The sequence below is a fragment of the Tupaia chinensis genome, unplaced genomic scaffold (assembly GCF_000334495.1).
Source record: "Tupaia chinensis unplaced genomic scaffold, TupChi_1.0 Scaffold000099_1, whole genome shotgun sequence".
Taxonomy (NCBI): Eukaryota; Metazoa; Chordata; class Mammalia; order Scandentia; family Tupaiidae; genus Tupaia; species Tupaia belangeri.
Genome location: NW_006159563.1, coordinates 4095760 through 4109563, shown reverse-complemented (window position 1 = coordinate 4109563; position 13804 = coordinate 4095760). Strand labels below are relative to the sequence as shown.

The 13804-nt window shown below is 41.6% G+C and overlaps 1 protein-coding gene across 1 annotated transcript in view; it reads left to right on the top strand.

Annotated features, from left to right (window-relative positions):
- MSH3 (mutS homolog 3) overlaps window positions 1-13804 on the top strand; it is a gene marked incomplete in the record, with an annotated part of 248405 nt that overhangs the window by 12783 nt on the left and 221818 nt on the right. Inside the window, 4 exon segments of the mRNA XM_014585921.2 lie at window positions 308-424; window positions 825-942; window positions 3854-3999; window positions 7023-7189. Coding sequence (XP_014441407.1) covers window positions 308-424; window positions 825-942; window positions 3854-3999; window positions 7023-7189 — 548 coding nt within the window.

Here is a 13804-nt window from a genome sequence, read left to right as displayed (position 1 = left end):
GGAAAGCTCAGCACTTTAAGATTTGGTCGCTCTAAGGACATAGAAAAAGACCTGTCATATTTTTCTGAGTCATTTACAGATGTAGATGTTAGTCCTGAAGTCAGGCCATCAGAATTGTCTAAAATAGATCAAACCACAGGCTTCTTCATAGGAAATGTCTTTTAAACTCTTTATTGATACACCACATTTTTAGAGAAGTACATAAATCCTAAGTGGTATACTTTGATGAATTTTTAACAAAGTGAAAACCTGCCACAGGGACTCTTGAAATAGAAATTTATTAATATGGTCTTTTCAAATTTTTTAGATCGCAGCCCGGGAGCTCAATATTTACTGCCATTTGGATCACAACTTTATGACAGCAAGTATTCCTACTCACAGACTGTTTGTTCACGTGCGCCGCCTCGTGGCAAAAGGATATAAGGTCAGCTTCGGCTTTAACTTGTGGGGTGAAGGGGTTGGGATTTTCTTCTACACATCGAACATGTTTTTGTAAGGTGGGAGGTAGATTTTAATTTGTTTTAGAATATGCCTTTTCAGAGAAATTAAAGTGTGTCTTTAGTAGTCTATGTTCATGAGTTTTTAACATATTAGATATTAAGGATAAACCTTTTTTGGTAACTTTTCAGTAGAGAGTTTCTTAGTGCTTTATCTACCCTTGCCCACTTCTTTTGGTGCTTATTAGTTAAGGCCTACCTCTAGGCATTTTGGACTAGTGGATTTATTTTACATGTTTTGGAATTAACCTTTACACATTTTGAGATGAGTTTTTAAAGGTGATTTTAGTCAGAGCTGATATTCAGTATTTCTTTCTTTTCTTGAAGGTGGGAGTTGTGAAACAAACTGAAACCGCAGCTCTGAAGGCTATTGGAGACAACAAAAGTTCAGTCTTCTCCCGGAAGCTGACTGCTCTGTATACGAAATCTACACTCATTGGGGAAGATATCCTTTCGGAATGGGAATTTTTTTCTTAAATGTTACATGGGCTCTGCTTTAAGATGACAGATTTATTTTCAGTTCTTTTTGGTTTTGTTTCGTTTTGTTTTAATTGATCTCTGCATAGGTACCTTTCTGATAAGATATGCTTTCTGCAATCCTCGGTTAGGTGTGCTCCTGAAAAGGGAAAGATAGGTAAGGGCTGAGAACAGGCATTTTCCACACGTCATAGTAAAAGGAGAGTTCATCAGGCCAGCAGGTGGTGTGGTGATTGAGGCAACCAGGTCTCACATGCCTGCCTCCGTGGTTTGAAACCTGGGCCTGGTGGCTTGAAAATCATGCCAGGTACGCGTGTGGACATGTTCAAAATCCCAAGAGGAGATTGGAGGAGAAGGGACTGTGGTGTGGCCACCCCACACTCCCCACTACCACACCCGGAAATTTCTCTGTGCATGTCTCTGGTGAGCACACATGTTCTATAGCAAAAACTTGAAAAAAAGAGAAGAAAATAAAGAGTGAGTCCGTTATACCTTAAGAGCAAGAAAAAGTGAGTCTAATAAAAGATGATGTCAGTTTAGCAGCTACTCTGAAATTACGTCTTCCCTAGACCATTTATGGACAGGTATTAGGTGCTTAGGACCGGCAAAATCCTATTAGTTAAAATGAGAACTAAAAATAATAAGTTAATAGCTTCAAAATGTGTAAATAAAACTGCAGTGTCAAAATTAAGACGCAGTTCAGTGCTTGTAAAATATAATAGTAGGTCATCTACATTGTTAACTTGAAGTTACCATTGACGTTGTTAACTTCATAAAAATTTTATCGTTCTTGAAAATGATTGTAGGTGAAACTTTTTCAGTGTACACGAATCTTCCGTGTGCCCAATGATTGCCTCCTGGTTTATAGTTCCTCATAAATTCAGCGTGTTACCTGAAGCAATATAATTGCAAAAGCAAAGTAATAAAATTTTATCAGTTTTTTTTTTGAACAATTATTTATTTAATTTTATTTAGCATCATTATTTTTCACTTTAGCCAGAGAGAGAGACACACAGAGATAGAGAAAACCACCAGGTCCAGTACTTGAACCGTGGTCAGCCATTTGGGAGTCCAGCACCTTAACTACCATGCCACCTGTTGGCCCCACAATTTTAACAGATATTTTTTAAGAATTATCTTTTATTTAATTTTATTTATTGTCATTATTTTATTTTTTATATTTTTAAAGTTAACCAGAGAGAGACTGAGAGGGAGTAGGAAAGTAAGAAAGCAAGCTGCCAGGTCCGGGACTCGAACTGCAATCAGCCATGTGGGAGTCTAGCTGCCTTAACTATCATGCCAACCTGCCGGCCTCTTTATCAGTTTTTAAAACCAAATAATTTTATATAAAATGAGATAGGGATGTATTTAAAAATGTTTACTATGGGATGGGGTCAGATCTCATAATAAAAGAATATAGGGATAAGAAGGTTTTAAATGATACCATGTGAAAAATAATATTTGTTGGGAACCAGCAGTTAGTGTAATGGCTATGTCGCTGGACTCCCACATAGTCAACTGCGGTTCGTGTCCTGGACCCGGGGGCTTAAAACTCACGCCGGGCGTGTGTGCGTGCGTGCCCAAGATCCCGAGAGGAGAATGGAGGAGAAGGGATTGCGGCGTGACCATCCCCCCTGGGGATTTCTCGCTTTCTGTCTCTATGTCTCTCTCTGTCTGTCTGGCGAGCGCACGCACCCTACAGTGAAAATCTCTCCAAAAAAAAAAAAAAAAAATATTTGTTAGGATTTATTAACAGTCTGCTTGTTTAGAGACCCGATTAGCTTCTACCCCAATTCTGAGGACTGTTTTTTTCCGTTAATATCCTAAATAGGAAATGGCTCTCACTCAGAATGGACTCCAAACCGTTAGTAACTCTGTGTTCTCCTAAGCTATTTAGGCCTTTAGAACCTGGTCATTTTATTTTCCCTTTGGCCTGAACTTGCGTCTCCAATAAGAAGCCTATTCCTAAAGCAGTCTTCCTCCATGCTTCTTTTTGGCTTCTTTTAAATCTCTTAGCTTCTGGAACCCGAATTGTATGTGCTCAGACTGACTTTGTCCAAAATCAGATTTCCTTGAGTTTAATTGATGAACTGATTTTACAGACAGACAGACACACACACACACACACACACACACACACACACAGATACAGAGGAGTGTATGTTTCTGTTTTCCTTCCCTGTGTCTTTAAAAAAATTCTCTAGCCATTTCTGGGCGCTTTGAGCACTTAAAGAAACAAAGTAATTTACACTGTTTTAGTATATTTATGCTTTGATTTATGGAATTAAACATTATGTTTTTATTTTTTTTTTGAGAGGTTTTTGCTATAGGGCTCGTACGTTCGCCAGAAAGACAGAGAGAGACAGAGACAGGAAGCGAGAAATCACCCCCCAGGGGGAATGGCCATGCCGCAATCCCTTCTCCTCCATTCTCCTCTCGGGATCTTGGGCACACACACATATGCACCCGACATGGGTTTAAGCCACCAGGTCCGGAGCTCGAACTGCAGTTGACCACGTGGGAGTCCAGTGACATAGCCATTACACCATCTACTTGCCTCTCCATTATGGTATTATTAAGGATTCAGCTCTCAGCATCATCCAAATAAAGAAATAGGTAATATTTGGACTTCCATGGGGTCTTATATAGTCTACCAGGCCCTTTAGAAAGAGAAGGTCATAGTTATCTGTCCTCATGAACCTTACATCTGAGAGAAATTAGAGCATGCAGCTATGAGCCGAGTAAATTAGAATAGTGACTGCTTTCAGAAGGTTTTTGCAGAGAGCAGAAGTACATGGGAAAACAAACCTTTGTTTTAAAGGAGAAAACAGTTCGTGTTAATGGGAATTTAGCATGTATTTTTCTTTAATCATTATTACATGTGAATCCCCTAATCAAGGTGGATAATGCTATAAATGTCGATGAGGTAACGACTGATACTTCTTCCAACTATCTCCTGTGTATCTGTGAAAATAAGGAAAATGTTAAGGACAGAAAAAGAGGGAACATTTTCATTGGCATTGTGGTAAGTACATGGGAGGTGAAGAATGATCGATGAATGTCCAGTGCTAAATATGAGTAATCATGTATGGCTTATTTATTATTTTAAAAAATAATTATTTAATTTTATTAATTATTATTTTTTAACTTGACACAGCAAGAGAGAGAGGGAGGGAAAGTGAGAAAGCAAGTCTCCATGTTCAGGACTTGAACCATGGTCAGCCATGTGGGAGTCTAGCGTCTTTTTTTTTTTTTTTGAGAGTTTCGCTATAGGGCGCGTGCGCTCGCCAGACAGATAGAGACATAGAGACAGAAAATGAGAAATCACCCCCAAGGGGGGACGGTCACGCCGTAATCCCTTCTCCTCCATTCTCCTCCTGGGATCCTGGGCACGCACGCACACGCACCCGGCGTGAGTTTTAAGCCACCGGGTCCGGGACGCGAACCGTGGTCGACTATGTGGGAGTCCAGTGACATAGCCATTACGCTAACTGCTGGTTCTCGAAATCTAGCATCTTAACCACCACACCAGTTGCTGGCCCGCCTTCTGTTTTTAGTGAGGAAAAGGTTGGATTCTACTAGTAATAGCTAATTCTATTTTAATAAGCTCCCCCCCCCCTTTTTTTTTTTTTAAAAAACTAATGTTTTTTTTTTTTTTTTTGGAGAGATTTTCACTGTAGGGCGCGTGCGCTCGCCAGACAGACAGAGAGAGACATAGAGACAGAAAGCGAGAAATCACCCCCCAGGGGGGATGGTCATGCCGCAGTCCCTTCTCCTCCATTCTCCTCTCGGGATCTTGGGCACGCACGCACACGCGCCCGGCGTGAGTTTTAAGCCACCGGGTCCGGGACACGAACCACGGTCGACTATGTGGGAGTCCAGCGACATAGCCATTACGCTAACTGCTGGTTCCCAATAAGCCCTTTATTCAGGGAATTAGCATTGCCTTTAGTGTTGGATGACTCTAGGTGATTTTCTTACCTTGAGAAGTACTTTGTATCTAGCCTCAAGCTGTTGGACCTACCTACAAATAGCAAGGTCATTTGCTTTTTAGCTTTAAGATACTTAAGTACTATTTTATATTTACCTGGAACTCCATCTAAAGAACAGGGTTGATAGTTTACAATTCCTACTTAGTATGCTAAGAAATGCCCTCTGATCTACAGCCCAAGTTATCCACAGTGTACCAACTAGGCCTCGAAAATGGCTTAATGGTAGTTTGCCCCTCAGGTTCCTTCTTGGGTCCTGTCCTTGTCCTCAGCAACCTCTATTGGGCTGATGACATCCTGAGCTGGGAGTCTAGGCTTCTTCTCTCTCCTTAGTTCAGGGCTCCTGCTTCTAAATTTCTTCTAAGTAAGGACAGTTGGGATTTGCTCTGCTCCTCCAGCTCTTTCTGACAAAACAGAGCTCATCTTCCCTGACCTCGAAGGCTGTTCTCCCTGGGCTTTTCCTTGTCGTGTTTGCCAGGCGGTACTTGGGAGTCAGCTTTTGGATGCTGGTGGTAGGTCTGAAATCAAGGCTTGGCAGTGGTGCCACCACTGTGATCAGGCCCTGGGCTGCCAGTGTGGGAGCGCAGTTTTACACAGCCAGCCTAGGTTTTTCAAGGTCATGGCTCCCAATGAGTAATAGATATTTCAGGTATTACAGGAGAGAGCATTTTTCTGATTAAATAAAGGAGGATTTGTCTGAATAGGCTATTTACTTATGGTTCATTGAAAGGTAGGTTTTTTTTGTTTTTGTTTTTTTTTTTTTTTGGTAAAAGGTACTTCTTGTGTATTAGTTTTACATAATAGAGTAGTGATTTACTATTGTTTTGGTGGTCGGGTTACTAGGGTCTTACCACGTATTACTTTCAGTGATGATAAATACAGTGCATCGTAGTTTACAAAGAACTCACGTGTTTGTTTTCCCATTTGATTTTTATAAAAACCCTATGATGGGACCAGCAGGTGGCATGGTGGTTAAGGCGCTGGACACTCCCACTTGGCTGACCATGGTTCGAGTCTTGGACCTGGTGGCTTGCTTTTTCACTTTATCTCTCTCTCTCTCTCTGTGTCTCTCTCTGGTCAAATGAAAGTAAATGAATGAATAAATAAAAATGGATAGAACAATTCTAAAAAAAAACCCTATGATGGAAGGAGGCTGTCTTTCCATTTAAGGAGGAAGAAACCGAGGCCTGTAGGGTGTGGTGATTGTCATAGACACTCTGTCAGGTGCATTAGATTCAGAACTTATCCTCTGGATATCTTGAAAATACCAGTTATAGTAGTTTAGATTTTTGTGACTCTGACTGTTCATGCACTAGTCTTGAAAATTAGGCAGGTTTTCAGACAATGAAAATGGAGTGTACGGGCCAGCTGGTGGGGTGGTGGTGAATGCAGCTAGATCCCGTATGATCTGAGTCCAAGCAGCTTGAAAAACACACTGGGAGTGTGTGTGTGTGTGTGTGTGTGTGTGTGTGTGTGTGTGTGCGCGCGCCCCCCAAATTCCAAGAGGAAAATGAAGAAGTGATTGTAGTGTGACCATCCCTCCAGGGATTTCTCTCTCCCTCTCTCTCCCTCTCCCCCTTTCTCTTCTCCCTTCCTTCTCCCTGACTCTCTGGCAAGCTCATACACCCTATAGCAAATTTTTTTTCTGAGAGTTTTTTTTTTTTGCTATAGGCTGTGTGTGCTCGCTCGCCAGAAAGATAGAGACAGACAGAGAGACAGAAAGCAAGAAATAACCCCCACCAGGGGGGATGGCCACACCACAATCCCTTCTCCTCCATTCTTCTCTCAGGATCTTGGGCACGCATGCACACGCACCTGGCGTGAGTATAAGCCACTGGGTCCGGGACTTGAACCACAGTCGACTACATGGGAATTCAGTGACATAGCCATTATGCTAACTGCTGGTCCCCCTATAGCAAATTTAAAATAAATAAATAAATAAATGGAAATGGAGTATGTACTAGTGAGCATATCATTGACTGTTTCTATGTTTATGCTGGGTCATAGCTGTAATTGGAAAAATACATGTTTTCTGTGACATCTTTGTATTTGTTTTCAGGGAGTGCAGCCTGCCACAGGGGAGGTTGTGTTTGATAGTTTCCAGGACTCCGCTTCCCGTTCAGAACTAGAAACTCGGATATCGTGTCTACAACCAGTGGAGCTGCTGCTGCCATCAGACTTGTCAGAACAAACAGAGATGCTCGTCCGCAGAGTCACAGCTGTTAGGTAAGTTGGCATATCACGTGACATCTAAACTATTGTAAAAAATCCGGATTCAAAAACTGATTTAATTCATAATCAACTATTAATGACAGTTGTTAAAAATAGTTTTTACTGGGACCAGCAGTTAGCATAATGGCTATGTCACTAGACTCCCACATAGTCGACCACGGTTCATGTCCTGGACTGGCTTAAAACTCATGCCAGGCACGTGTGCATGCGTGCCCAAGACACCAAGAGGAGAATGGAGGAGAAGGGATTGTGGCATGGTCATCCCCCCTGGGGGGTGATTTCTCTCTTTCTGTCTCTCTGTCTCTCTCCATCTGGCGAGTGCACGTGCCCTATAGCAAAAACCTCTAAAAAATAGTTTTTACTTATAAAAGTTATATTTTGGCAGCTGTGGAAATTTTTATAAAGAAAAACCAAATTATCTATAATTTTACCTTTCCATTGAATTTTAGAAGGTGATCTGAGGGCTGGTAGGTCGCCTGGTGGTTAAGATGTTGATCTCTCTCATGGCCGACTATGGTTCAAGTTCTGGACCTGGTGGCTTGCTTTCTCACTCTCTGGTCAAATTAAAATAATAATAATAATAAAATTAAATAAAAATAATTCTTTTAAAAAAAGTTGATCTTTTAAAGAAGTTTCTGATATTATTAAATGCTATTTGCTCATTAGAGGGCTTATGGTGTTTAATGATTTTTTTTTTTTTGAGAGGTTTTTGCTATAGAGAGACAGAAAGCAAGAAATCACCCCCCAGGGGTAATGGCCACTCTGCAGTCCCTTGTCCTCCATTTTCCTCTTGGGATCTTGGGCACGCACGCACATGTGCCTGGCTTAAGTTTAAGCCACCAGGTCTGGGACTCAAACCGTAGTCGACTACATGGGAGTCCAGCGACATAGCCATTGCTAACTGCTGGTCCCAGTATTTAATAATTTTATTTTTTTGGTAAGTAATCTTCACTTTCTAGACAAATTTAGAGTTAATTTCTTTCTAAAAATATTTAATATTATTAGTTGTCATTATTATTATTATTTTAATTTGCTATAGGACATGTGCACTCACCAGAGAGAAAGAGAGAGAGAGGGAAAGTGAGAAAGCAAGCTGCCAGGTCCGGGACTAGAACCACAGTCGATTTATGTGGGAGTCCAGCACCTTGATACCATGCCACTTGCTGGCTCTCTAGAGTACATTTCTTAGAAATTGATATAACTAGGAGGCCAGCCTCAGTGTTGCAGTTGGTAGTTGTAAGTCCTGCAGTGCTGGGAGCCACATGGCTGACTGCAGGTTCGGATGCCCCCTCATTTGCTGTGAAGCATAGTGGGTTCACGTGCACGTGCCCATGATCTTCGTGAGCTGGAGGGCTGGGAAAAGAGCACTATGGCCTGAGGAGCTCTTTTTGAGCATATTTCTCTCTCTCATTCTCTCTCATGTGTGCGTACATGCTATCATTAATAAAATAAACTTAAAAAATGAAGTTTATGTAATTTTGAAAATGCTCCTCATGCCGGGCATGTGTGCATGCGTGCCCAGGATCCCGAGAGGAGAATGCAGGAGAAGGGATTGCGGTGTGGCCAATCCCCCCCGGGGGTGATTTCTCACTTCCTGTCTCTCTGTCTCTCTCTGTCTTTTTGGTGAGTGCACGCACCCTATAGCAAAAACCTCTCCAAAAAAAAGAAAAGAAGAAAATGCTTTATATGTGCTGCAAGGTTCAGTTCAGTGCTGTGTCCAGTGGTTGTATCTACTAGATCTAAGAGCACCTCATGTGTTCATGAGGCGATGTCCTATCCTCTGTGGCACACCGAGGAAGATGCAGTCATGACGTGTGCCTGGTGGAGTTTGCAGTCCAGCAGAGAGAGCCAGCTGTAGCCATTCCTAGCTGGATTCACAAGGCATGCAGTATCAAGTGCCAAACATGAAGGTACCTAGTTGGGAAGGTTCTGTACTGCCACCTGGAGCAGTATGGTGGCAAGAAAGACTGAAAAGGTGGCCTGGGGCTTGACTGAAAAGAACTGTGTAAGTATAATCATCCTTCGGTATTCCTGGGGGATAGGTTCTAGGACCACCATCGATACCATTTGCAGATGCTCAAGTCCTTTATTAAAAACGACATGGTATTTGCCTGTCATTTTGCACATACTCCCATATATTTTATTTTTATTTTATTTATTGATTTACTTTTTGGAGAGGTTTTTGCTATAGGGCATGTGCGCTTGCCAGAAAGACAGAGATAGAGACAGAGACAGAAAGCGAGAAATCACCCCCCCAAGGGGGATGGTCACGCCACAATCCCTTCTCCATTCTCCTCTCAGGATCTTGGGCACTCAGGCACACGCACCTCATGTGAGTTTAAGCCACTGGGTTGGGACTCTAACCACAGTCAACTATGTGAGACTCCAACCGACATAGCCATTATGCCAGCTGCTGGTCCCATACTCCCATATACTTTAAATCATCTCTAGATTACTTAAGATACCTAATGTGAATAGTTGTTATACTGTATCTTTCAAGTTTTTATTTTATAATTTTTAAATTTTTTTATCATATTTTTTAAAAGTCTATTTATTGCTTCCATGAGCAAGAGAGACAGAGGAGAAAGAGGCAGAAACATCACCGCTAGCAAGGTGTCAAGGCTGCGATCCGCCTCAGCCTTCAGCCAGCTCTGGCTTATGGGCAAGCGTGTGCCTGGCAACATAGCTGGTATAAGCAGAGACCTTTCTGGACTTACACTAAGAACCCTCCTGTGTAAGGCTGCCTTGTAGAACATTGCATTTTTACCACTGAGCCACTGTCTGGCCCTTATGATGTTAATTTTTTGTCTTTTCCTGTCTGTGGTTAGTTGAATCTGTGGATGTGGAATTTGCAGATAGAGAGAGACTGACTGTGTATTGAGGAATTTGGACTTCGTACAGGGAAGCCCAGGAGGACTTTCATTTAGTATGCTGACAAATCAGAAAACCTTTTCGATTAAGTGATGCTCTATATGTTTCTTTATCTTTAGAGTTAAAAAGTTCGTTTTCTTTTGAAAAAAAATTTTTTTTTTGGAGAGGTTTTTGCTATAGGGTGCGTGCGCTCACCAGAAAGACCAAGAGAGACAGAGAGACAGAAAGAGAGAAATCACCCCCCAGGAGGGGTGGCCACCGTGCAATCCCTTCTCCTCTATTCTCCTCTCTAGATCTTGGGCATGCACAAACACGCACCCATCTTTTGAATTTAATTTCTATAAAGGTAGCTTTATTTATTTATTTATTTATTTATTTAGTGAGTTTTTTGCCATAGAATGTATGTGCTCGCCAGAGAGAGAGAGACAGTAAGAAGGAAAGTGAGAAGTCACCCCTCAGGAGGATGGCCAGGATGCTATCCCTTCTTCTCCATTTTTCTCCTGGGATTTTGGGCACTCATGCAACAGGTGCCTGGCATGATTTTCAAGCCACTAGGTCTGGGACTCGAACTGTTGTCAGCTGGTGGGGGTCTAGTGCCTTAGCCACCATACCACCTGCTGGCCTGTTAAGGTAGCATTTTTACAAAGTTTTTTATTCAAACACTGATACATGTTCATTTAAAAGAAGTTGGAAGTAACGAAAAGAAAGACAAAAATGATACGTAAATCCTGTAATGCAGAGACAGCTACTATGATATATTCTGGTACGTTGGAAGTAACGAAAAGAAAGACAAAAATGATAAGTAAATCCTGTAATGCAGAGACAGCTACCATGATATATTCTGGTACAGCATTTCCATATATATAGTTCACGTGCACGTGCCCATGATCTTCGTGAGCTGGAGGGCTGGGAAAAGAGCACTATGGCCTGAGGAGCTCTTTTTGAGCATATTTCTCTCTCTCATTCTCTCTCATGTGTGCGTACATGCTATCATTAATAAAATAAACTTAAAAAATGAAGTTTATGTAATTTTGAAAATGCTCCTCATGCCGGGCATGTGTGCATGCGTGCCCAGGATCCCGAGAGGAGAATGCAGGAGAAGGGATTGCGGTGTGGCCAATCCCCCCCGGGGGTGATTTCTCACTTCCTGTCTCTCTGTCTCTCTCTGTCTTTTTGGTGAGTGCACGCACCCTATAGCAAAAACCTCTCCAAAAAAAAGAAAAGAAGAAAATGCTTTATATGTGCTGCAAGGTTCAGTTCAGTGCTGTGTCCAGTGGTTGTATCTACTAGATCTAAGAGCACCTCATGTGTTCATGAGGCGATGTCCTATCCTCTGTGGCACACCGAGGAAGATGCAGTCATGACGTGTGCCTGGTGGAGTTTGCAGTCCAGCAGAGAGAGCCAGCTGTAGCCATTCCTAGCTGGATTCACAAGGCATGCAGTATCAAGTGCCAAACATGAAGGTACCTAGTTGGGAAGGTTCTGTACTGCCACCTGGAGCAGTATGGTGGCAAGAAAGACTGAAAAGGTGGCCTGGGGCTTGACTGAAAAGAACTGTGTAAGTATAATCATCCTTCGGTATTCCTGGGGGATAGGTTCTAGGACCACCATCGATACCATTTGCAGATGCTCAAGTCCTTTATTAAAAACGACATGGTATTTGCCTGTCATTTTGCACATACTCCCATATATTTTATTTTTATTTTATTTATTGATTTACTTTTTGGAGAGGTTTTTGCTATAGGGCATGTGCGCTTGCCAGAAAGACAGAGATAGAGACAGAGACAGAAAGCGAGAAATCACCCCCCCAAGGGGGATGGTCACGCCACAATCCCTTCTCCATTCTCCTCTCAGGATCTTGGGCACTCAGGCACACGCACCTCATGTGAGTTTAAGCCACTGGGTTGGGACTCTAACCACAGTCAACTATGTGAGACTCCAACCGACATAGCCATTATGCCAGCTGCTGGTCCCATACTCCCATATACTTTAAATCATCTCTAGATTACTTAAGATACCTAATGTGAATAGTTGTTATACTGTATCTTTCAAGTTTTTATTTTATAATTTTTAAATTTTTTTATCATATTTTTTAAAAGTCTATTTATTGCTTCCATGAGCAAGAGAGACAGAGGAGAAAGAGGCAGAAACATCACCGCTAGCAAGGTGTCAAGGCTGCGATCCGCCTCAGCCTTCAGCCAGCTCTGGCTTATGGGCAAGCGTGTGCCTGGCAACATAGCTGGTATAAGCAGAGACCTTTCTGGACTTACACTAAGAACCCTCCTGTGTAAGGCTGCCTTGTAGAACATTGCATTTTTACCACTGAGCCACTGTCTGGCCCTTATGATGTTAATTTTTTGTCTTTTCCTGTCTGTGGTTAGTTGAATCTGTGGATGTGGAATTTGCAGATAGAGAGAGACTGACTGTGTATTGAGGAATTTGGACTTCGTACAGGGAAGCCCAGGAGGACTTTCATTTAGTATGCTGACAAATCAGAAAACCTTTTCGATTAAGTGATGCTCTATATGTTTCTTTATCTTTAGAGTTAAAAAGTTCGTTTTCTTTTGAAAAAAAATTTTTTTTTTGGAGAGGTTTTTGCTATAGGGTGCGTGCGCTCACCAGAAAGACCAAGAGAGACAGAGAGACAAGAAGCGAGAAATCACCCCCCAGGAGGGGTGGCCACCGTGCAATCCCTTCTCCTCTATTCTCCTCTCTAGATCTTGGGCATGCACAAACACGCACACATCTCCATAGAATGTATGTGCTCGCCAGAGAGAGAGAGACAGTAAGAAGGAAAGTGAGAAGTCACCCCTCAGGAGGATGGCCAGGATGCTATCCCTTCTTCTCCATTTTTCTCCTGGGATTTTGGGCACTCATGCAACAGGTGCCTGGCATGATTTTCAAGCCACTAGGTCTGGGACTCGAACTGTTGTCAGCTGGTGGGGGTCTAGTGCCTTAGCCACCATACCACCTGCTGGCCTGTTAAGGTAGCATTTTTACAAAGTTTTTTATTCAAACACTGATACATGTTCATTTAAAAGAAGTTGGAAGTAACGAAAAGAAAGACAAAAATGATAAGTAAATCCTGTAATGCAGAGACAGCTACCATGATATATTCTGGTACAGCATTTCCATATATATATATATATATATATTTATCACTTTATTCATTTATAAACTTGGTGTTAAAAAATCGCTCTTGTATTTTTTTCTTAACTTAAAAATTCCACATATGTGTTTTTGTTTTATTATAGAAAATGTCAAACCTATGTAAAAATAATAAATAATGTAGTGAACTCCTGTGAATCCATCCAACAGTTTCAGAATTGCTCAACTCAGAACAGATTTTATCCAAACCCCCTATTCTGCCCACTGTGGAATGTTTATTTTGAAGCAAATCCTAGTCAACATAATTTCATCTGCTAATATTTCATTAGGTACACTTCAACACAAAATGACTACACTCCATTCAGTCTTATAAATGGATCATAATTTATCTAGTTCCCCTTTTTTGTGTTGTATTCATGTTTTCAACATTACAAATACTGCTGTGATGAACATTCATGTGTAGAGAAATTTGTGTGCATTTTTGATTATTTCCTTAAGATAAATTCCTGAGGGTGGAATTACTAGGTCAAAGAATATAAATGTTTATAAACTCTTGATTACTTGTTAGAATTGGTAATTTCAATTTATACACCCACTGATACTATATAGGAGGGTTCTTCTAACCCTTGG